Source organism: Wyeomyia smithii, chromosome 2 (genome assembly GCF_029784165.1).
Source record: "Wyeomyia smithii strain HCP4-BCI-WySm-NY-G18 chromosome 2, ASM2978416v1, whole genome shotgun sequence".
In the NCBI taxonomy this organism is placed as follows: Eukaryota; Metazoa; Arthropoda; class Insecta; order Diptera; family Culicidae; genus Wyeomyia; species Wyeomyia smithii.
Window position 1 is genome coordinate 182,261,463 of NC_073695.1, and position 25,801 is coordinate 182,287,263.

Sequence of the window (25,801 nt, forward strand, 5' to 3'; positions counted from 1 at the left end):
TCTGTTGATAGAAAAGTGAAAAGAAACGAAAAATACACCTACACCTTGAACTTAGAACTAGGGCACTAAGCATATGGTTTGTTAAAAAAAATATACACTAATCCAACAAGTTGATTACCATTACTGATGGAAACCGTACAAGTTCACGTCGACAGGTAGCACATTTTCTATTGGTAATAATGACCCGAGAAGAAGTTAGCATCATATTGATATTCCACTGGAACTGTTCAAATATATTTGTTTGAAAATAAATCGAAAATGAGTATTTTTTCTCTCCTTAAGAATTATCAAAAATTTCAACAGCCGTCTGCAGTAAAATGGTCTAGCATATTCGTATTTTTTCAAGATATTTCTTTTTCTTTGAATAAGCATTATACTTTGACATCAACTTGAATCCCCCGCACCCTCGGGACACGTGAATGGTACTCCTGCATGTGCATAGTGCAACTACCAGGAAGTGATACGTGCAGCCCGTAGTTTTCTTACTTAAGCGTTTAATGTTGCCCAAACTAAAGTTGTGGATTTTCTTATCACCAAGTGATTGTTTTACGCTACTACCACTACTAGATAGCTCGCACCCGGCTAAATGACTAGGATACATCAAAATACAGAAGGAAGCCGTTCGACGTAACATTGTTGCTATCAGTAGTGTCGCTCAATACATTTGTGTTGGCGGACAATCACGTCGCCAAGCAAACAAACGACTGAACTGGTAAGGATTATCTCGGCTTCTGTTTGCATTTGAGGCTGCGGAGCTGCTGTGGACTGTCGCAGTCAAGTTCACTGTCCTAGTGAGGGAGGAAAGTTTTTCGGATTCAATTACAAATGGAATGACGCAACTTCATTGATCGAACCGTTTCCTACAGATTAGGTGATTCAGAGCGTTCTTTGAATCAACATTTGCACTACTAAATTAAACTTGTTGACGACATTTACGGTAGTTTGAGTAGATCCATGGCGACCTTATCTCGAGCTTTTCTGGACGAGATCGCCTGCAACCGATGGCATCCGTGTCTAGTCCGGGTGCAGGTTGTGTGGTGTGTTGGATTTCTATGCAGCGTGATTTACAAGTGACACTGATGAGATTCTTGTTTCCCTTGAAAAGATAAAGTGCATCCCTCCACATGGCACCCGGATGATTGTATCTGTAAAAGTGCGATGGCTATAAAAACGGTGGAAACAGGGTCGATTAACTTTCTTTTGATTTTTGCGTCTGATTTGTTAACGCGTAGTTGGCTGTAGCACAGTCTGGGTCATCAGGTAGGAATTTTCCACAGTGTATTCTGTGAAGTGCAATCAGCTACCGTTTAATTGGAGATGGTAAAACCAAGAACGTTTTGTGGAATTAAGAATCGAAGAGTGCAAATTGCGTTGGTGCTAAGAGTGTTATTTGTGTTGAGCTTAGTGGCTATTCCGTTGATCAATTCGGTTTTTACTGTTTCGGATGGAAACAACGTAGTCCAAAGGTCTCGCCCTCGTCGTCACTTACTGCAGATCCTCCAGGATCAAGTGGAAGTGTTCGAACCTGTCGATAATGAGATTTTATTGGAACCAACACCGGAAACAATAACGAAGTTTGCGGATACGACTGAATCTCACTGGTTTCCAGGCCGCAATTGTACACCCGCGGCAATTTTCGAGTTTCCTTCAGATGGATTCACTCGCGAAGACCGTCGACATGGTTGGATTCTGGTGCATCTCTTAATTGCATGCTACTGCTTCTGGTTGTTGGCCATTGTGTGCGATGATTACTTTGTGCCAGCGATTGAGTTGATGGGTAAAAGTAAGAGACGCAAGCAAGTCCGAAGTTCATTCTGCTAATGGTTTATTGCGATTATTTCAGAATTGCAAGTGAAGGAAGATGTAGCCGGAGCAACTTTCATGGCTGCTGCCTCTTCTAGCCCTGAATTATTCATAAATTGTGTTGGCACTTTTGTTACAAAAGGTGACATTGGAGTGGGAGCTGTAGTAGGCTCAGCTGTCTTCAACATTTTGGCCGTGCCAGCGGTTTGTGGATTGTTTGGTGGACAGGTAGGATATAATTTGCTTTTTTTTGATGAATTTTTAAATTATTTATTTACTATCGCTGTTGGCACGGAAATTTAGAAACCGGACGGCAATGTGCGTTGCACGAAGGTGATAAAGAGCATTACGAACTCAAGATGATATTCATAAAAAAAATCATCTCCTACCACGATACAAATGACTCATTATTTTTAGTGAGCAGTTTGCCTTTATGAGGTTGAATAATAGCCTATCGTTGTATAACATTTCGTGGCTGTATTTCGAACAAAAATTTCGTTGACAGCCCCAAATCATACAAAACAACAGAAGCGACAGTTATCACAAAAGACAACTCCGATGTTGTTTAGGTGGTAATGACAGGGGCAGTATCCGGTAGCAACTACCGTGTAGAGGTGTAGTTTATTCCGCTTGAGACCGAGAATCCTCTTAGCACACTCTTAGTTATAGCAGGCTTTGGAGAGATAAACTATTTAGCTTGTCTGCAACTCTGTGTATTGTTCCATCGGTTAGCTTTTTCTAGCATGTCTAATGTTTATAAATTGCGCTTGACGGCAGATTTGAAGGTTCTCAGAAATGGCTCAGGTCCAATGAATTACTGTGCAGATCCTTGTTTTGCGCAATAGCATTGTATTGTGTTTCATAGCGTTTTCATTGCCCTCAATACCACAGTGTCCAGGTACCTAGTATGTATAAGAGAACTTCTGAGCCAATAATGCAGCTGATCTGTTCGAGAGGATGTCGATTTTCTCATTCTTATAGTCATATTTAAGACATATCTAGGCGTAGATGAGTACAGCATACATTTCTTGTTTGGAAAATGGTGGGCTTGTTACCAACTGGATTAGTATCCTTAACACTGGCCCGTAAACTCCGAAACCAGTATAATGATGAACCATTCAGCGAAAGACGAAATAGACTGTGTTTCCCCTTCCCACCTGTGGGCAGTCTTTTGTCGCTGACACCGTGATCGAAGCCTCTCCCAATGTATCTATGATTTTTTTACTCGAGAGCATATTCTGAATCCAGTTCATTGTAGTATTATCAATTCTTTTATTTAAAAGAGCTGAACTCATTGAAGCATAGGATGTATTATCGAGAGCGTCTTTAATATCAAAAAATGCACCAGGCGCCGTCTCTTAATACCTCAGTGACTTTGCGATAATAGTTATTATATCATGAAGAGCAGTTTCCGTCGATTTACCAGGTTGTAGAATACCATCTGGTCCTGGAGATTCAAAGCAATTCTAGAAAGCAGTATCGAGTCATTTGGAGGCCGGCATCAGCAGTTCATTTGCGTATGTCGACATGAAGTGGTAGGAAGTACGTGATTCCCTAGGTGTGGCGGTAAAACTGCCACCCTCTTTTTATAACTGCCCCAGATCATTGGTGGGGTTTACGGACATCGCTATCTGGAGTCGTCTGGCTTCGGCCATCGTTTGAATGTCCTCACTGAACTCGATCCTAGAAATTCTTTAGCGTAGTACTAAGCGAACGATGCTCTGTATTCAGATAAGACGGAACGTATCGTTGGATCAAGGCACGTTTAGATACATAAACAGCAGGCCATGTAAGCATCAGTGATACTTACTTACAGATGCGTCCTAAATGACCGTACTGGTGCATAGGGCCGACTTGAAGGATTTCCATCCTGGGCGACTTTATCCTTGACTTTGGGTCCAGGTCAGATTCTTATCGACTTATTTGGTTTTCTTGTTGAGCCTGCGTCGCCAGGGTCCCTGGGTATGTCTCTGCTGCGATGTCCGGCTGGATTACAGTCCAGCACTTGCTTGCAGATTTCGTTTCCGCTCCGTCGAAGTGTGTGTATCGGCTTCTACTAGAGCTCCAGTTTTGGGCCAGCTCCAGCTTTGGGCCATCAGAATGAATTATATACATATAGCAGACATCGGTTAACGAAGATCTGCAGCTCCTGGCTGACACATACCAAGTCTCGCTGGCGTATGGCAGCACAGATTTCACGTTTCAGCTGACAATTTTGGGATTTGGTGCGCTTCGATGAGATTGACAATTTCATTTTGGACATTTTTACGTCTCAAGGCGCCCCACAGATTTTCATGGTTAAGTCGGTTAAAAGCTTTTCACAGTCAATGAATACCGATTATAGGGACTCTTATAATCCGGTAACCTTCTCCAAGATAATGCAAAGTGTGACAAAATTGCCACACAGGATCGTCTGGTTTAGGAGCCTGCCTGGTTCCGTCGGAGAGTCCTGTCGTTTCCTGTATCTGATCTAGGACAACTTTGCACGGAACTTTGAGAACAATGCACAGTAGCATGGTACCTCGCCAATTGTCACATCAAGCCAAGCTCCCCAGCATTCTTGCGGATAGCATGGAGTCAGTTTTGAGAATCTCTGATATGCTGATATACGATCGACCCCGGGAGCTTTGCTGGATTTGATACATCGGATAGCTGTTTTGATAACTTGCAGTGAAGGGGCCTCTGAGTTGAAGCGACCCTTGGCGAATCCTGCCTAGATGTTTATGACTGGTCGGCTGTCGAAACTCGAAGAATATGTCCGCAGTGCTCAAACCAGCGTAAGGTCAGCTGATCTTTTTTCATTTTTTAAGGTGCCGGGGAAATCTGCGAACAGATATCTGAGAAGAGTACTCAGGGTGTGGGGATGAAACTAGGGGAGAGATGCTGGGGTAGTTACACTACTGGTCCCTGTCCCGACCCACTAAAACCCCTTCAGTCTCCAGCCCTGATCGTCCCGGAACGACGGTTAAGTATTACGTCGGGGAGTGGCTTATGTGCGCGATGCACCCTCTTTACTCTTATAACCTCCTAGATAACTACCTGGAGACTGGTAGTTAGATCACAGATAAACCAACATGTTTTGGCTGCACAGCGCGCGACAACTGCCAACTGATTTCAAATTAAATAAGCATTGATGTGCGCCACCACCGCTACAACGGAAATATTTCGCAAAACTGAAACTCATTTGAATTGACCGTTTTTTTTTGATTCACGAAAATAATTTTCGTGGTATGTCTGTTTGTCTGTGTACCTAAGTATGGACGGAACCACGCTGGCAAGAAGTCTTTGCATGCTGCCATAAAGCGCTGAGCTATTGCACATCATACGAGATAGTACTGCAATAGCCGATGAGGCCCTCCTGCAGGCATAGTCTACATGACTTCCGAACGTGAGCTTGTCGTCAACCCCCAAGAGCTTCAAAGATCGCTTTGAGGTGATGGTGCAGTCTCCTACTGTGACCACCGCCTGTTGCTCCAATTTACGGTTGTTCACAGCCGCAACCTCCGTATTATGATGCGTTAGCTCCAGTTTCCTGTAGCGCATCCAGTCCTCGACCTTGCGTATACAGTGCGCGGCCGTTAACTCGACCACCTCGATCGACTTGCCGTAAACCTCTAGCGTTATGTCGTCTGCAAAGCCGACGATCGCGGCCCCTACAGGTAACTGGAGTTTCAACACCCCGTCAAACATGACATTCCACAACACCGGGCCCAGGATAGAACCTTGCGGAGCTCCTGCGGTGATTGGGACGCACTTCTGAAAGCTGATCTGACAAGCTTGGATCGTAAGAGACATGCCATTTTCGACTTTCTTGGAATTGGTTGTGCTGCAGAGGGTAAGTTCGACGACCTTGTCTCTTATCACCTTGATAAAGTTAGGGTTGTTCCCTATATTGCCAATGTTAACCTCCTTGAATGTCGGAGTTAAACCGAGCTGCTCCAGATCGTGTGGTGAACGTTTGCACCGCATCAGATGATAAACAGATGGTCATCGGAGAAGTAAACGGATATGATGACCTCCGCAGATGTAAGGATTTCCGCTGTTATGGCAACGAGGTCACATTGAATAAATTTGATGTTAATCTGTTCAACAGAATTGCAGTCCTAGGTTTAGGCTGAGTGCTAGAGTAGATCAACCTGCCTTTTGGGCCCATAAGGCCAAGACCCATGTTGACCCATGCAGCACCAAGACTTCGCTGTGTTTACAAGCCGGAAACCGAGAAAAGTGTAGTACAGGTTCGTGCGAAGTTACAGAAACCCGAAAAAGTATAGTTCAAAATCGTGTAAATGCAAGATTATTGTATTTGTTTGAAGTATGAGCATTAGATTTCTTTACTTACTGAATCCATCGAGCTTAAGGTTTATCTTTTGAAAGAAAACTACTGAGTTTACAAGAAATTATTTTGTGCGCTTGGATTCTGCTGAAAATTGCTTCTTTACAGTGCCGAAACATTTAGCTTATTTAACCGAAAGATCGTTAGACTAGTCTGCCACCTCTCGGCTAGAATTACCGAGAGCTGACGCCGACATACGTGTCGATGGCTGTGGGGTGGCGTGATCCACTTTCAATCAACCGAACTGATCTAAATTTAATCCTTGTCGAATTTTCTGAGGCGAGAAACCTCTGGGATCACGCCTTCCATCGCATGAGGAAGTAAAGCCGTAGGCGCCGGTCCGTTAATCAACGGGTCGTGGGTTAGGGTCCTGGGTGGAGTCGCCTCCCCGGACGCCGGTGATTGGCACAATAACAGTGGCGGAACTAGATCGACGGTAAATAAGCGAGAATAAAAAAAAATTAACCCTAGCCGACACCGGGAGATTTTCTGACGCAAGAAAACTAGTTGGGATCACGCCTTTCATCGTATGAGGAATTGAAGCCATTGACGCAGGTCCATTAATTAGTGGGTCGTAAGTTAGGGCCTTGGGTAGAGTCTCCTTCTCGGGCGTCGGCGACAACAGTGGCTGAACTAGCCCACCGGAAACAAGCGAGAATAAAAAAATGTGTACCGCGATTCCCGGCATAAGGCGATATCTGTCAAATATTGGTTTCCTGATACCCTTGGCAAAATAGATTCAGCTAAGATGGTTACCGAGTATTCGGCTGTCCAAATCACGGGACAAATAATGCCGAGATTCAACGAAATAATTTAAGTATATAGGTTTGTATGCTGGACGCGTAAAATTATCTACGCTATCGTAAAATGCAGAAAATTGTTATTTGAACTTTTATATCATAGATGGGGAATTCACTATTTGCCCTTGTCTATAGACTCTTAGTAGCCACTGAATTAAGATATCTTAGTGCAACTTGATACAAAAGACAGCCTCAAAACAATTCAATTTCATTCTTGTTTTGAATACGGCTGCAAGTGAAACCGCGCTGTCGGCTACAGAGGTAAACGTCATCTGGAGCAAAGAGACTATTAAATTAATTAACCCCAATTGAGTGTATTCCCAAACCTATTCCAAGAAATACATTGACATAAGACAGGCTGTCGTATTCTACGTTACCTCTACGGTCGTGTCTTATAAACAAACTCTTCAACTATTTTAATACGTGATAATGGATAAGATATTTATTTCACAAAATTGTGTATTTTTTCAAATTTTGTATCCTAGTTTTACTTAAGTAGTAAGTAAAAAAAAGAAAAGAAATATTTATTTTATGTTCGTTAATCGCAAAATTTCAGTATTTTTTTTTGTATAATTCGATTATCCGGAATGAATTTTTTTTTGATGTCCCGGATAATCGAGTCCGACCTGTACTTAGAAACTTTGTAGGAGATCGGAAACCGATTGGTTAAACCGTGAGAGCGTCAATAATAATTTCGTTCTGCTGGTGGTACCCTGGTGTTCGACTGGTTCCGTTCGCGGTTAGAACATTTGTTAAACCTTCCTGTTATTTATCTCACGGCACGAGTCACATGTCCTTAAATTAGGGATTTATTTATTCTCGTTTTACGTATAATAGCCATTACAACCCAGTATGGTTTATATAGGGTGTGGCAATAGTATTATAGTTGTACTGGTGCGCGTGTATAACTGCTATGATTTTATTTACACTATAGTTGCTAGGAAAAGATGCTACGTCATACCAATGTTTTTATTTCGTTATCCTGAATTGCTGTAGTGTAGTGATAAATAAATTCGAATATTTAGCCACAAAAACTCAAGATAGTCTGGAATGTCAAGGTGTACAGTCTCCTGTTGTGACATTACGGCCTATTGTGTAGAAAATAAGTACTAGTTTACATGGTTTCTCGAAGGAACAGACATTACGGAAACAAAGGACTAGAAAAACACTAGTACAAACGGGTACGTATTGACAAAATGTTAAAGTACCGTTTCATTAAAATAAGAAAAATTCTAGCCGTCTCATCTATTCGAAGATCTCCGCCCGAAAAACCCTCTGACCGAACGATTCACTTCAAGCGAAACATTCAAAAAGATCTTGGGAGGAACTTCTTAACACAGCTTTTATTCAATCGTACAAGGAGTGCCTAAATTCGGATTCGGTCTGCGTCTTGCATTTTTCGGCCACTTCGAGTAAAATAAGCAAGGGCTCGTTGCAAATTTTCGGACAGTCAACGATTTCTACAGGAACAGATACATTTGATCTGATACTGAAGAGCTGTGGCAATGTATCTACGAAGTAAAAGTTGTGAAGCAAACGAAACTGCGAGATGATGGTGCCCAGAGCAATCGTTCTGACATCGATGAAATTATCGAGAGCATAAAATCGATTAGCATACAAATTTTCTTAATTAACACTTATAGCTGTATAGCTTCGTCAAAAAGAGCAGAAAACTGTACGTACGAACTCGAAGGGTTTACCAAAAATGGAAAAATGTGGAACTATATAAAAGATCTTTCCACTGGTTAATTAGTGAAACCATCAGTCGAGTGGATGGAAGACGCTGTTGAGTAGGAGCAATACTATGGTGCATTGCACAATATGGGTGCCTAAACTCGATAAATTGATTTCTGACAGCCAAAGAATGTTCTTGCAAAACGATTCCTTATCATCGGCATCTTACAAAGTTGTAACAAATATATGTGAATATGAAATAATATCCGTGTGAAGCACATGCCAGAAGTTATTAAGGAAAAAATGCATAAACTTAAATTTCGAAGGAAACAATCTGAAAATGAAAAAATCGGTGCCAAGGAAGAAAAAAAAACATAAAAAGATACAGAATTAATTATTTAAATAAAAATAATATATTGCACACAATATCTCAAATGGATTTAAACGTTTTATACTTTCAGATGTTTGGTGGAAGCTATTTTCAAGTTAGTATACTTATGCAGTTTTGAAATATTAAAAATAAAAAAAATTCAAGATAATCTTATAATTTAAGTACATTTTTCATCGCAAAAATGCAGCTAGTTTGTATCAAAATTCAATAAAAATATTAAGAAGGTGTAAAGTACTTTCCTCTATACTATTCAGGAAACGATTTTGGTAAAAAAATTGTAATATAAGCATAAACATAAAAATCTATGAATTATCTCCATAAGAGAAAGTAGAAACATTTGTGGTATGACGTCGCAGCTGTACGTTCGGCTGTTGCTTAGATTGTTTAACTCGCCAACACATTTTCACATACATTTCTTCCACACCCTATATAAATCATATTAATTACAACCATCCTCCTTCACAGGCGTTTCAGACTCCCTCCTCTGGTTCTCAATAGTTAAAGTCGATTCGTACAAGCCCTAAAGCCGTGTCCCGATTCAAGGAGGGAGGGGGAGGTCACCGGGGGCAAATACCAAAAATATATGGAAACATTTTACATTCTCAATGGTACCACTGAATAATAGTAATAAAACTTTAAATACGTTCCTGCTGTTTCTATAGAGGTTTTAATGTCGCACAATAGGTGTGTAGGAATCGGCTATCGTCTTCATAAGATGCACAAATTATCTCGCAAAACCACTGGCAAAAATATTCAACTTGTCCTTACAACAATGCAAGTTCCCCGCTCTTTGGAAAAGCTAGCATATTTCTCCGGTATCCAAAAAAAGAAATAGACAAGATGTTACCAACTATCATGGCATCACATCACTAAGCGCCTGCTCGAAATTGTTTTAATCAATCCTTAGTAATCACCTGCTGTTTCACACAAAAAGTAGCATTTCTACCGATCAACATGGTTTCTATCCTGGTCGTTCTGTGACAACTAACCTGCTTTGCTTCGTCTCGGGTTGTATCTCTCACATTGAAAACGGAAAACAGGTTGATGCTGTATATACGGATTTGAAAGCTGCATTCGACAAAATTGACCACCAAATTCTACTCAGTAAACTTTCGAGGATGGGTGTCTCCGAAAGCCTGGTTCAATGGATGCAATCATACCTTTGTGATAGAAGTCAGAGCGTTAAACTTGGATACAACTCATCCCGACGGTTTACAAACACATCCGGTGTTCCTCAAGGGAGTAACCTTGGGCCACTTCTATTTGTATTGTATTTCAATGATGTCGCAGCTCGTTTTGAAATATGTTGTAAGCTGTTCTATGCTGATGATTTTAAAATTTTTGTGGTTGTTGAAAAATTATCCGACTGTCAAAAGCTGCAAGAGTTATTGGATATATTTGAGGATTGGTGCCAAAAAAATCTAATGGTCATCAAGGTCAATAAATGTGCTGTTATTTCGTTTCATCGTGGTAGCAATCCTATAATACTACAAGGTATACAGCCCTAGGGTTGTATGAAAAGGTGACGTGGGACTAAACACTGTAATTAGAAGGATTTTTAGTTACAAAGGTTACAGAATCTGCAGACAGCAACAATTCGTTTGTTCTGTGCTTCAAATATTTTTTTATACGCAGCCTCCCCATAAGTTTTCTTTTTAGAAACATATTGAGCCACACTCGAAAGAATTTCGATTACACTTAACGATATTGTGTAGTGTTTTTTTGTGCGAACAACATTTATTTAACAAGGCACAAGCGTTTCGTTGTTATTGTAGAAGCACCAAGAATTTCTCGCAATGCCTCTGAATCAGAATTAACTCTATTTTCTCATAAACCAAATCCAACAATACCTACGTTATCATAATACATAATTTTGTCTTATTTAACTCTGATCAAATTAGATTCATTACATAAATCTTTTTATGGAAATAGTTTCGAAGCCGTTACATAGGTTCACTCAAAGGAAAACATAAGAAGATATGTTGAACAAAATAATCAACAAGTTCCAGCGAAAAATCATAACAATCAACAATTACAAGGAAGTTAAAGTTCGAAGTGATTAATTTCTGTTTGACAATTTTTTTTCATTTGCCAACAATTACATTCACGTATTGCAAAGACAACTAATATACGTGAGAATATTATTTCTTATGTTAAAAACAAAAATATATCATCTAACAATGTTGAACTGTGAACAAATATTTTGAATAGATTCTAGTGAATCGACAAAATATTCAGAAGCATTCGCTGGCTCTTAAGCTTCTATAAATATGTATTTTCAGATCAGTTCACGATCAGTTAGTGAATATCGGAGAAAAAATGCAAAAAAAAAATCTTATGACCGTTGCAAAAATGCTCAATTTTTGTTTTGTTTTGTTTTGTTTTGTTTGTTTTTTTTTTTTTTTTTTTTTTGTAAGGTAATTATATTCATGAGATAAACTTTTAATCACCATCAGCAGCAGCATTGCACTTTTTCCTTGATTTCACAGAAATAGAAGTCGTGTTCTGCTTCACATAATATGTATATTATACTGTACGGTATTGTTACTTTTACCAGCATGTTTTCTTTCAAAATATTAGTTTTTATTATGCTCTGAGAGCAGGTTTAGAAATTGTTCAAGTGAAAGGCTTGTTTCAAAACTTTTCGAAAGATCTTTACCTTCGAGACTTCAAATTAGTCTAAGTTCATGGAAGGAAACATAAATTGACCTGTTGGGACGGGGAAACTCTGTCCATTTTTTTTTATATTGAAACTGAAAATATCACAGGGCATTGTTGGTGTCCATTCACATCATCTGTGCTAGGAATGCTCGCGTGTGATTGGTTCATTGTTCGCGTGAATTTTCTTGTAACTTTTTATCAATTTTTACCGTTGAGCAGTGAAATAATAATGATGACTAGTTTATTATAAAATTGTTACACGTTTTATCTATCCAACAATATATTGGTTATTATCATCCATCATGTGGTTATGCTGTTATTATCGTTTGAAATCTGACGTAACATTTGCCAGTTTCGTCTCCTATTTTACAGAATGCATCCCAGTATAGAAAACAAAGACGTAGTCCCACGTCAAAAGTTTCATATACAATTGGACGTAAACCTCTAGCTCGTGTCAACGAAATTAATGACCTTGGTGTACTGCTTGACGAAAAATTGACATTCGGGCCACATCGAGCCAATATTATTGATCGTGCAAGTCGTCAACTGGGATTACTGATGAAAGTCTCAAACGATTTCACTGATTTCGTTGTACTTTGCATAAGTAAGATCCATTGTGGAATCGTCTGCTGCAGTGTGGGCCCCATATCAAACCATTGACAGGATTGAACGGCTACAGAAGCGCTTTGTTCGATTCGCACTCCGTAGATTTCCTTGGCAGACAGGCTGAATCTTCCACCGTACGAACACCGTTGCAACCTATTGGGAATTGCTACCCTTGAAAAACGAAGAAAAATTCAGCAAGCAATGGTTGCAGCCAGAGTAATTCTTGGAGAAATTGACTCCCCGGCTCTTTTGAGCAAGTTTTCCTTCAATGATCTGGGAAGAATTCAACGCAGGTCACTCGACGAAATGTTTGTAACGCCGTTCCATCGTTAGTGTTCGGGTATTTTGAGCCAGTAACCAGAATTATAAGCACCTTCAACAAAACGGGTCAAATTTTTGATTTTGGAAGTTCACCTATTCTCTACAAGCGGAAATTGCTCGCAGCTATACTATGTTAATTAATTTACATCTGTTAGGTTAAGATAGTTTTTAAATTGCATTCATTAAGACGGTTATTGTCGGATGAATTAACAATAAATAACAAATAACAAATTTTTAAATGCACCAATGCAAATGGTGTCTCTAGCAATCATCATTTTCCTTTTTTTCTCTCTTCGCAGGTGGTGCAGCTAAAATGGTGGCCTGTTACCCGCGATTCGATGATGTACGGCATAGCCGTTATCGGTTTGATCACTGTTTTGTCGGATGGAAAGGTTATGTGGTATGAGGCGTTAATACTGGTCCTGGCGTACACTTTCTACATTACCGGTAAGTTGGCTAATACAAGCTAACGTGTACTACCAATCCTAGGAATGCGTGTAATGCTTTTAATAAACTGACATTTTTGAAGAGATTCATTCTACGAATATCCACGAACAAGTTGCATCATGCTGTAACTGATAACGAAAAATGCGGCGAATGTTATCTCGCGACAGACGATTTCGTCTGAAATTGCTTGCAAGCCGTATGTATTCAGCTAGCATTTATTAATTTATTACGAGGTTGCTCTGTCTTATTCGTAGAGACAGGTAACCAAATAAAAAAAAACCTAAATTAATCCACCTAGCGGTCAGACCCAGCTTTTCTCATTCAATTTTTTATTTGTAAAAACAGATTTACATGAACGCTTCAATCCAAAAAATGTTTATTCATTCTTTAGGTTCTAAAATATTGATGTTGTAATCTATACATATAAAAAGGCAGTCCGGTCTGTCTGTCTGTCTGATCCATATAGGCTCGTAAACTACCGAACCGATCGACGTGAAAATTTGTATGTAGGGGTTTTTGGTGCCGATAAAGGTTCCTATGATAGTTTGAGACCCCTCCCTCTTCTGTAAGGGAGGGGTCCCATACAGATGAAACATAAATTTCTGCACAACTCAAGAACAAACCAAGCAAATGAAACCGAATTTGGCATGTGGATGTTTTAAGGGGTAACTAATATGTCCATAATAGTTAGATGAAACACAAATTTGTGCACATATCGAGAACTTATCAACCAAATGTAACAAAATTTGGCAGGTAAATGTTTTTAGTGGTAACAAATACGTACATAATGGTTTGTCACCCGAATCCCTCTTCTATAAGGGAGGGGTATCATAAAAATGAAACACAAATTTCGCACAGTTTAAGAACCAATCAAGAAAATACAACCAAATTTGGTATGTGAATGTTTTTAGAGGTAACAAGTTTGTCCATAATGGTTCGACGCCCCTCCCTCTTCTGGAAGTACATGTTTCTGCACAAATTTCTGCACATCTCGCGAACTAATCAACTAAGTGGAACCATATTGGCAGGTGAATGTTTTTAGTGGCAACAAATATGTTCCATAATCGACCTCAGTTAACATTTTGGATTATAAGATGGCGACTTCCGGTTTCTGAAAACAGCTGAAAATGACCAAATACCACCCCATATGAGTTTTTCTTTAACCAGTATGCCGTTAAGAATCCTGAAATTGTCTCCAAATGCCATTATGAAGCGCAAACGACCAAATACCACCCAATATGGGTATTTCCGGAACCGTAATGATGCACTGGAGCCACAAATCGACTTCAGACAACATTTTGAATTTTAAGATGGCAACTTCCGGTTTCTGGAAAACAGCCTGAAATGGACGATTCCCATTAAATATGAGTATTTCTGGAACCAGAAAGATGCACAGAAGCTAAAAATTGATCACAGACACAGTCTTGAATTTCAAGATGGTGACTTCCGGTGTCTGGCAAACAGCCGGAAATGACCAAATAGCATTCAATATGAATGTTTTCGGAACCAGAATTACGCCCAGATGACAGAAATTGATTTCACAGGCAATTTTAAAGTCCAAAATGACGACTTTCGGCTTCTGAAAAACAGTCCAAAGTGACCAAATATCACCCAATATGAGTTTTTCTTTAACCAGTATCCTAAATACCATTTTGAAATCCAAGATGGCGACTACCGGTTTGTGAAAAACAGCTTAAAATACTATCCAATAGGAGTATCTCTGGAACCAGTATGATGCAAGGAGCTAACAATTGTCCTCAGGCACCATTTTGAATTGCTAAATGGCAACTTCTATGCAACAGTGGGAAATGACCGAATAATACTCAATATGGATATTTCCGTAATCGTGATGATGCATAGAAACCAAACATTGACCCTGGACACCATTCTGAATTTAAAGACGACCACTTTAATTTTTGAAAAACAACCTAAATAACTAAATACCTCCCAATATGGGTATTTACGGTGTCAGATTGATACCAGAACATTTGCTGAAAATGACCGAATACCACTCAATATAAATATATTTAGAGTTAAAGCGATGTACACAAGCCAACAGTCGAGGATGTTGTCATTTCGATTAAATCCAATCATTTCAAACGAGTTGTTATTTGACTTTGATCATATCCTATGGCCGATTGGTTAAGCATTTGCAGACTTTAAACACATCGCAAGGAATCAATGAATTTGAAACGTTCAAATATTACGATACCACACTTAAATTATGTTAAGGCCACAAATATCGATCAAAGCAGGTATAGTTTTAAATAGTCTTTGAATTTCTTTTCTTTCCATAACTTTTGAGCCACATATCAAACTGTTATGAAGTTTGTTATCTGTGAGTTTGAGAGATGACTCGTTCGTATGACACTAGTTATGTTCAAATAAGTCATGTACTCTTTGAGATAATAGACTTTCGTTGTATTGTTAACAATTTAATACAGAACGGTTGCTTAAGTTCGATTATAATCAAATGAAATGGGTACGTATAGGGCAGCCAAACTTTGAAACCACGTGTTCAATCATAATTCATCAGTCAACCCTTAACTAGCCCGCTAATCTGATATCAATATTGATCAAATCGGTTGTGTAGTTTCTGAGATAAAGAAGTTTCGTGATTTTCACAAGTCGGTACATTACAGATGAAGTTACAGTTCAATTACAGTAAAATTCAATAGGGTCTTCTGAGGCAGCTAGACCATTCATTTGACACTAATTTTGTGGAAATCGGGTTAGCCATCTCTGAGAAAAGTGAGTGAGTCCAAGTAGTCATCGGAATATGTTCCTTTGCATAGCTGGATTTCACATTTTTAAACATAACAGGCAAACTAATAGTCCGATTGCAAAACAAATCAATAGGGTCTTATGGGGCCACTAGACCTTCCATTTGACACTGATTTTATGAAAATCGGTTCAGCCATCACTGAGAAACATGAGTGAGATTAAACAGTCTTCAGAACACGTGTTTTTTTCATAACTTTTGAACAACATGTTCAATCTTTATAAAATTGAAAACTTAAGGGTTTTTCAGGTAGCCCGTTCTTTTGAGACCAATTTTGTTCAAATCGGTTGTGTAGTTTTTGAGATAATGATGTTTTATGATTTTTACTATTTGATACATAACCTCGAAACTAAAAATCCGATTACAATGAAATTTAATAGGGTCTTATGGGACAACAAGACCTTTCATTTGCAATTAATTTAATGAAAATCGGTCCAGTCATCTCTGAGAAAAGTGAGTGAGAATAAAAATCTGCACATACACACACATACACACGCACACACACATACAGAAAATGCTCAGCTCGTCGAGCTGAGTCGAGTGATATATGCCATTCGGCCCTTTGGAGCACTTTTATATCTTCGGTTTTGCAAGTGATTGCTATACCTTTCTAGGAGAAAGGCAAAAACACACACAAATCACGATAGCTAGTACCTACTAAAAGCCCGCACGGATACCGACGGTTCATCGTAATACAATGTAGGTCGTGGATGTGCATTTTGATAAGCTCGGTACAGTATAAACGGCAATGAACTTGGGATTTACTGAACAATTTGTAAGAACAATAAAACAAAGCCAGCGTCTTTCTTTGTTCAGCCATAATTGGAGATTACTACAAATTAGGAACTTAATGTGATCGTTTTCTAGAAATTTTGGAAAGCAATGTCTGCTCTACTTACTGCACAAAATAAGTCATTTCGTAACGATGAAAAGCTTATGCTGCACATTCCATCAAAGCTTATTTTCCTCTGTTTCTTTTTCACATGATTTCTTTTGCAAAATCAAAACAACAATTACTGCAGTTACAGTTCTTTACTTTTTTAGCAATGTACTGTAATGACTCCATAAGTCGATTCATGACGCGAACCTTACGTCGGAAGTCGTACGTTCGACCATACACAGAAGTAACCGAGATTTCCCCTCTACTGTCGAATGGACAAGCTGCTGGAGCAAACGGTGAGATGTTTGCTATATGTTTAATAGTAACAAAAAAAATTTAACTGTGATTTAACAGGAGTTGCGAAAAATGGTCATGCTGCACAATCCTGCGACAGCGAGGGCAGCGATGATAGCTTTGAAGAGTTCGGTAGGTTCTAACAAAAGTAGCCATCCAACAATTCTATACTAATGGTTAAAAAAATTTTCCCAAGAATTGGCATCAACTCCGTGGGATCGACGGGACGAAAATACGCTGGCCTACCTTTGCCGTTGGCCAATAACGTTTTTCTTATGGGCCACCATTCCGGATTGCCGCCGTTATCCGAAGCTTAGAATCTTAACGTTCTTCGCGTGCATTTTCTGGATAGGTATTACGTCCTACTTTGTGGCATTCTTAATCACCGTTGTAGGTAAGGTTCAAGAACAGAACATCGCACAACACAGTCTGTAATCATCTTGATTCTTTCCAGGTGACACCATCGATATTCCCGACTCTGTTATGGGTCTCACGTTCCTAGCGGCCGGCACCAGTGTACCGGAAGCAGTGTCCAGTATTATAGTCACTAACCAAGGTCATGGTGAAATGGGCATCAGTAATTCGATCGGGTCCAACACTTTCGATATCCTGCTTTGTTTGGGGCTTCCGTGGTTGATTAAATCTCTCGCCTTTCCCGCGGTACCTGGGAATCAATGGGTAAGCAGTGGCAAATCAGTGCAGCACCCAATCAATCATTATTAAGACTCGCTATCTATCTTTCATCTCGACAGGTTGCGCTAAACTCGACCGGTTTGACATACTCAGCGATATCGCTGTTATCAACACTGTGTGGGCTTTATATCGCGTTTTGGTTCAACCGATTTAAACTAGACTGGAAAGTTGGGCTCACGTGTTTGTCAATGTATGTCGCCTTTTTGACGGTATCCAGTTTGATAGAGCTGAACGTGTTCTTCCAAGTGAATCTTCCAACCTGCATTCATTGACGGCTGGTTTCGTAGTAACATTAAGCGTCGTAATGATTGAGCTAACGTAAAGTTCTACTATCGGTGTTAAGACAACTAGAGATTAATGTGTGCATATGCTACAGAAGTATGTAGTTGACAAATGAAAATCAGATGAACATCAATAAAGACAAAAAGCATTTGAACTGTGGCAGTTAGTGAATGCTTTATGATACCATGATTGTTTTGATGTTTTCACTATATGCTTATCTGAAATACTGATGCGTGTCCCACATTTCCGTTACTCGTGGGTATATTATGATTTTATATGAACGGAAGTTTGACGAAAAGGTAATTACATACTGAATTGACTAAGTTTCACGTCATCGACATTTTGAGTTAGAGTGTTTGTACGGTTTTGACTGTAACGGGTAACAACTAATGTCGTTTTCGTTTTCGCGGTGTAGCTACACTCAAACGACACTTTTGACACCGAAAATGCGTTATTTGACTTTTCGGACTACCCTTTTTCTGTCTCTCCCTACACTTTTTCTGTCCCTGACGACACCCGAAAAAAGCAGAGTGTACTGTAGGAAGTTACCAACACATTCACACGTATGTGTCAAAACTGGTTTGTTTTGGTTTTCGTTCCACGTGGTAAAGTGTCAGGTAAATTTTTTCTCAGCACATTTGCGAGATGGACATATGAAATGGAAACGAGACAAAATGACGAATGCGATAATGACCAAAACAAAACGAATTGACAGCTATCCCATTATTACGCATACCAATGCAATGACACTGAAAATGTTTTATTCAAATCTGCAAAGTATAGCACGAAAAAAGTGTACCTACACCGCGAGAACGAAAACGACATAAGTTTTTAAATTGTTTTCTAAGGCTTTCTTACTCAACAACAAAATGGCTCAGAGAAAAATGAATGTATTTTTTGTTTCGTTTATGCTTAGTTCGGTTCGAAATGGTGTCGAAACAAGGAATCTTGTGCAAGCGCATTGTACAGTTCTAACTAAATTACACAAAAATTTTAGCAAAAGGTTTAAGTCTTCTGGTATCGACTGTGTAGAAGTTCCTGCAAACCTCGACAAAAATTGCAATGGCCAATGTAATGGACAAAAAAGGACTTCATTCGTCTTGTCTAAATCAGGGTTCAAGTCCAGTGGTTTGGCTATCAATCAAGATGTGTACCAGAACGAATGTTCGTGGAATGTTGATGATAACCCCTTATGCCAATAAACAAAAACGCTCCTGAATAACCATTCGACTTTACTTGTACCCAATATACGCAACCCAACGAAATTGACCTAGTGTCGTCCAATCGAAGATTTCTTTGGGATTTTAGGTACCTTGGTGTACAGAAATTACTGGAGAGCAACGAAGTGCAAACCGTTGATTGATAGAATAAGAGATGCGATCGAAAAGTTGACGTCAAGGCCGTACAAAGCTTTTGTTTCGGCATCATGAATAAGCTCCGTCAGAAAGCCAGTAATGAACTTTTCTCAAGTGATCATTTTTTTGTTGATGGTGAATGTATCTTCATGAGAAATAACTAAATCGGTCTTTCTTCAAGTACATCTTTCTTGTTTGATTGCAGTAGAAATAAATCCAAATTTAGTTGTCTCCCGTTACCGCATTCATATTCATACCTCCCCCATAAACTGTAACGTCGGCCCTGAAGTTCGAAAAATCATCTCTTTTTTTAAATTAGTCTAAATTGTTTATGGATCAGTTATGAATCATCCACCTAGGTTTCCCCTAATTTACTCATATACATTTTCATATCTATAATTATAATCCTTTTACTATATTTGGCTAAGAATAGATATGTTATCATAAATTTGAATTTTGTGAGTCCAATTGAAAATGAAGTCACACGTCAATTTGATTTAATTTCTTCCCAGAATTTTTTACCTGCAGCAATAATTGAAACTAACTTGAATGAGATTAAATCAATTATGAAAAATTTAAAAAATATGAAAGCACCTGGTGACGATGGAATCTTTAATATACTAATCAAACATCTCCCTGAGAGCACAATGGAATTTTTAGTGAAAATTTTCAATTGCTGCTTCAAAATTGCATATTTTCCCAAATTATGGAAAAATGCAAAAATTACTCCAATTTTAAAACCGGATAAGAACCCAGCTGAAGTTTCAAGTTATCGACCAATCAGTTTGCTTTCTTCAGTAAGTAAACTGTTTGAGAGAATTATTCTTAACAGAATGATGTCACACATTAACGAAAATTCAATTTTTGCAGATGAACAGTTTGGATTTCGCCATGGGCATTCCACTACTCAACAATTGCTCAGAGTTACTAATATGATACGAGCTAACAAATCTGAAGGTTATTCCACTGGAGCTGCTCTTTTAGACATAGAAAAAGCATTCGACAGTGTTTGGCATAAAGGTTTGATTGCGAAATTGCAAACTTTTGATTTTCCAATTTTCCTAATCAAAATTTTAAAAAATTATCTTACTGATCGAACTCTGCAGGTTGTCTAGCAGAATTCAAAATCTGTTAGATTTCCTGTCAGAGCAGGTGTACCTCAAGTTCAGTCTTGGGTCCAGTCCTGTACAACATATTCACTTCAGATCTTTCTGATTTGCCTCCAGAACGCACAAAGTCATTGTCCTGCGATGACACAAGCATTTCCGTAAAAGGAAAAAGTCTTCGTGTCATATGCAGTCGATTGCAGAAAAGTTTAGATATTTTTTCTTCCTACTTGCAAAAGTGGAAAATCTCTCCCAATGCTTCTAAAACTCAAATGATAATTTTTCCGCATAAGCCTAGGGCTTCTTTACTCAAGCCAAACAAAAATAACGTTGTCAAGATGAATGGGGTTATTTTAAGTTGGTCCGACAAGGTTAAGTACTTGGGACTAATTTATGATAAAAAACTTATTTTCAAAGAGCACATTGAGAGTATACAAGCCAAGTGCATCAAATATACGAGATGTTTATATCCTCTCATCAACAGGAATTCTAAACTTTGTTTAAAGAACAAACTTTTGATATACAAACAAATTTTTAGACCAGCAATGCTTTATGCTGTACCGATCTGGTCAAGTTGCTGTTCAACAAGGAAGAAAACGCTCCAAAGGATTCAGAATAAAATTCTGAAAATGATTTTGAAGCGTCCTCCTTGGTTTGGTACACTCGAATTACATAGACTTACTGGTGTTGAACCATTAGAAGCTATGTCAAATAAAATTATTAACAATTTTCGACAAAAATCGTTGCAATCCTCAATTGCTACGATAAGCTCTCTTTATAGCCAATAAGTTAGCAATTAAGTTAGTAAGTTTACTTCCCCTTTTCTGACAAGTAGGTTTAAATCCCTACGAATGATAAGTCCTAATTGCGAAAGCAAACAAATCCTAACAATTAAAATTACAAATTTCTAACAGTGTTGAGAAGTCACCATTTGTGATTGGACACACATACTCATTATTTAATAATATTTATCATAAATACTTAAGCTGCTAACAAATCCCCCCTATAAAAAAAAAGATATGTTATCATTGAAAATGTAATTTTACGATAATTAACGTTGTTTTTTCTGGATAATCTGTTACTCAGCTGACTAATTCATCGTCATTATGAAATATTTCTCTGCAGATATTTGATTATTCGTATTATCTCTCGATGATTAAAATACTCTCTGTGATGATTAGATTAGCAGTTAAACGGCTTTAGCGCATGTTGGATTAAAAATGCGTCACAAGTGACGCTTGCAACGAACATTTACTTAGCGTAACGATGTACTTAACTTCCGAAACAAAAATTGTCCTAAAATAGTATCACATTTTCCTAATTAATTTATAATAGTAAAAGTTTGACGAGTTTTTTTTTCAAGTCGGCAGCATTGGTATACAAAGGCGTCCAAGCAACATCTGTTAAAGTTGTTCAGTATAATTTAATTCAATTTAATTTAGTATTTAGTATTATTTCCATCTGACTTCAAAGTCTACATAAAATAGGTGATGGGGAAAAGCCAAAAATAAGGCATAAAAACTCCATACCCTTACTTCTAATACGCAAATTATTCAAAACTTAGTACTAACACATAACAAATTTTATTATAGTCTGTGATAAAATAGTGGTATAGTCTTAATTCTCAAATTCGAAAAGTTAAATCGTAGTTAAGGTTTGATTGTATAATAATCGCGACTCTTGAAGCAGCTTACGCCGGAACAGTTCATCTCTCTCCAAATTCAGCAAAATCAAAAATTTTCCTTGAATATCGCACTCATCGAATATAGAAGTGAATTTTTGAAGATATTCAGTTCTAGCTAACGGACGACGGAGGAAACCGACTCTGGATCTCAAATGCCTGGCTTGGGCACTAACACCAAGCTGCTACAGTCAGTCTCTGATGAAAGGATTTCAACAACTGTTGGCGCTGCAACGTTGAACCACCCTACAACTTTCGATCGAGACTGGTATAATAAACCCGATCCCCGTCAATATTAGTGTATGGACAAATTTTAATTATTAAATTTAACACCCGTATATGATGTTTTCCGAAACCCTTTTTAAACCGTTGGCTGTTCGTTCGTTCGATCGTTACCCGCGTTACAACGGTGGAAAAAGTTCTCAAAAAATCAGCAACAAAAACAGATTTTGAAACTTTCCGTCCTTTCTCCAACGTCGTAAAACTCAGCAATTTATAACAAGTTTCATATGGAGGCAAATCTAAACGATTGAGCCATAGTAGGTTCCTGAGGGCGTACCAAATATACTTCCGTTGAATGCTTTCAATTCTACTGATCCATGTGTGATACCAGGCCATTTTGACAATTAGAAGAGCTATTACCAAAACTATATAAAACAGTTACAAGTAAATCGGAAAAATTGAAGCTAGCACTCTTTTCTGGGATAACTAGGATCCACTACAATCTTCCAGCGAACTTTTTTTTGACTCGTCAACCCTTTATGACGTTCTTTATTGTCCTAAACCAATTCTATTTTTTTATTATATCAAATGTTATTATTGGAATTAAATCAATAGTTCAATATAGCTAATTCCCATTTTTTGCTTGTTGCAGTATTTTATTGATACTAATAAAAACTAAAGTTTTAAAACCGGATAAGAACCCAGCTGAAGTTTCAAGTTATCGACCAATCAGTTTGCTTTCTTCAATAAGTAAACTGTTTGAGAGAGTTATTCTTAACAGAATGATGTCACACATCAACGAAAATTCAATTTTTGCAAATGAACAGTTTGGATTTCGCCATGGGCATTCCACAACTCATCAATTGCTCAGAGTTACTAATATGATACGAGCTAACAAATCTGAAGGTTATTCCACTGGAGCTGCTCTTTTAGACATAGAAAAAGCATTCGACAGTGTTTGGCATAAAGGTTTGATTGCGAAATTGCAAACTTTTAATTTTCCAATTTTCCTAATCAAAATTTTAAAAAATTATCTTACTGATCGAACTCTGCAGGTTGTCTATCAGAATTCAAAATCTGATAGATTTCCTGTCAGAGCAGGTGTGCCTCAAGGTTCAGTCTTGGGTCCAGTCCTGTACAACATATTCACTTCAGATCTTCCTGATTTGCCTCCAGGATGCACAAAGTCATTGTTCTGCGATGACACAAGCATTTCCGTAAAAGGAAAAAGTCTTCGTGTCATATGCAGTCGATTGCAGAAAAGTTTAGATATTTTTTCTTCCTACTTGCAAAAGTGGAAAATCTCTCCCAATGCTTCTAAAACTCAAATGATAATTTTTCCGCATAAGCCTAGGGCTTCTTTCCTCAAGCCAAACAATAATCACGTTGTCAAGATGAATGGGGTTATTTTAAGTTGGTCCGACAAGGTTAAGTACTTGGGACTAATTTATGATAAAAAACTTATTTTCAAAGAGCACATTGAGAGTATACAAGCCAAGTGCATCAAATATACGAGATGTTTATATCCTCTCATTAACAGGAATTCTAAACTTTGTTTAAAGAACAAACTTTTGATTTACAAACAAATTTTTAGACCAGCAATGCTTTATGCTGTACCGATCTGGTCAAGTTGCTGTTCAACAAGGAAGAAAACGCTCCAAAGGATTCAGAATAAAATTCTGAAAATGATTTTGAAGCGTCCTCCTTGGTTTGGTACACTCGAATTACATAGACTTACTGGTGTTGAACCATTAGAAGCTATGTCAAATAAAATTATTAACAATTTTCGACAAAAATCGTTGCAATCCTCAATTGCTACGATAAGCTCTCTTTATAGCCAATAAGTTAGCAATTAAGTTAGTTGTAAGTTTACTTCCCCTTTTCTGACAAGTAGGTTTAAATCCCTACGAATGATAAGTCCTAATTGCGAAAGCAAACAAATCCTAATAATTAAAATTACAAATTTCTAACAGAAGTCACCATTTGTGATTGGACACACATACTCATTATTTACTAATATTTATCATAAATACTTAAGCTACTAACAAATCCCCCCTTAAAAAAAAAAAAAAAAAAAAATAAAAAAATAAAAACTAAAGAGTTTAGTTCAATTTCCTACACGTGTTTTCAACAATGTGAATCCATGCCGCAGTTTTTTTTTCATTACAAATGAGTAGAATAGATATAAAACCTATTTACTAATAAAGAATAATCGTACGCTGATAAAGAAGGCTTATCCGTGATAGATTGACTGGTTGATGTGACACCTTCAGTCGGTTCCCTAATTGTAATTCCATACAAAATCCACTTTGATTCTTTGTGTAAATTATGATTGACGTTTTCCCAAGTCAGTGGTTCATGTGAGTCACGCGAATAACTGTGGAAGGATTACGGTTACTTTCCTATCTATACGGCTCTACGCATACTTACCAAATTTTGAAGACAGTACTGAACTAGGTTAAGGTCGATTCGGACAGAGTCCTTGCATGGGATCATAGGCACCGACATCATAGAATTATTGGGGGGAGCAATAGGACTTCGAAAAAATCTGATTTCTCTGATTCTAGAAATATATTGCTTAAAATTTTCGCGTGTGATACGCCGTTACGTTAAGTGATGGGAATGACAATTTTGAGACTAACTATCATAGACCACAATTTTGCAAAATGGCGTGAGGACTGAGATGTTTAAAAATAACAAAAAAAACTATCAAGAAAACGATAAAAGAAACGAATGACTTTCTAGAATTATTGAGGGGGCAAAATGATACGTTGCCCCTCGGAAAAAATATTAGGGGGCCAAAAGTGCATTGCTCTCCCAAAATAGGATGGCTTAATCACGCTTACTAATAGATTTTAAGAATACATCATAAAGTATTTAAAAAATTCGACTTACCTGCAACTATTTTAATACCAAACTGCTACTTCATTACTAGTATTATCAAGTTGCACTATTGAACTTACCGTAAAATCCTTCAAACTTGACTGAACTACAGTTTTTCAGTTTTTTACACAACTAATCCTCCAGCTATTGTTAAAGATTAGTTTACATTGTGCCAGATATGATCCAGTAAAATTATATGATGATTTCTGGAAGCAGCCATTTCATCCGGTGGCGGAGCGCTTCCTCGAAAGTGCTCACAATCACCAAGGAAACGAGGTGATTGTTTATGTACGGGTGGTGAAAAAAAAGTAGGAGGGTGGTATTCAAGACACGACCGCATGACGTTGGACTACGGTATTTTTATATTCCATTAAAACAAATAATAGAGGGAATCGCAACTCTTGTATTTGCTGCAATTTTATCTTACAGTGCATTTCTGGATGCTGAGACGTTAAAATGTTATAAATAATAATATATACTAAAAGAATGGATATCTTTTATTTAATCGCTGTCATTTCATACATATTCGAATCAACCCTTTGTTTGCTGCACTACCAAGACAATCATTTAATTGAGCGAATTGGTAA

At 38.1% G+C, this 25,801-nt stretch overlaps 1 protein-coding gene across 1 annotated transcript; it reads left to right on the plus strand.

The window, feature by feature from the left end:
- The first annotated feature begins 1,033 nt into the window (after nt 1–1,033).
- On the plus strand, nt 1,034–18,156 carry LOC129724990 (sodium/potassium/calcium exchanger 3-like). Its single transcript, XM_055680333.1, has 8 exons — nt 1,034–1,783; nt 1,844–2,031; nt 12,889–13,036; nt 16,863–16,994; nt 17,053–17,124; nt 17,189–17,386; nt 17,447–17,670; nt 17,745–18,156. Exons 1-8 carry the CDS (start codon nt 1,318–1,320, stop codon nt 17,955–17,957), a joined length of 1,641 nt encoding a protein of 546 aa, XP_055536308.1. The 5' UTR covers nt 1,034–1,317; the 3' UTR covers nt 17,958–18,156.
- Nucleotides 18,157–25,801: the final 7,645 nt, after the last annotated feature.

Coding starts and splice junctions, on each gene's coding strand:
- LOC129724990 (XM_055680333.1), top strand. CDS start 1,318: ATGGTAAAACCAAGAACGTTTTGTGGAATTAAGAATCGAAGAGTGCAA. Junction 2,032..12,888: donor GTGGATTGTTTGGTGGACAG/GTAGGATATAAT, acceptor CTCTCTTCGCAG/GTGGTGCAGCTAAAATGGTG. Junction 13,037..16,862: donor GTACACTTTCTACATTACCG/GTAAGTTGGCTA, acceptor TTACTTTTTTAG/CAATGTACTGTAATGACTCC.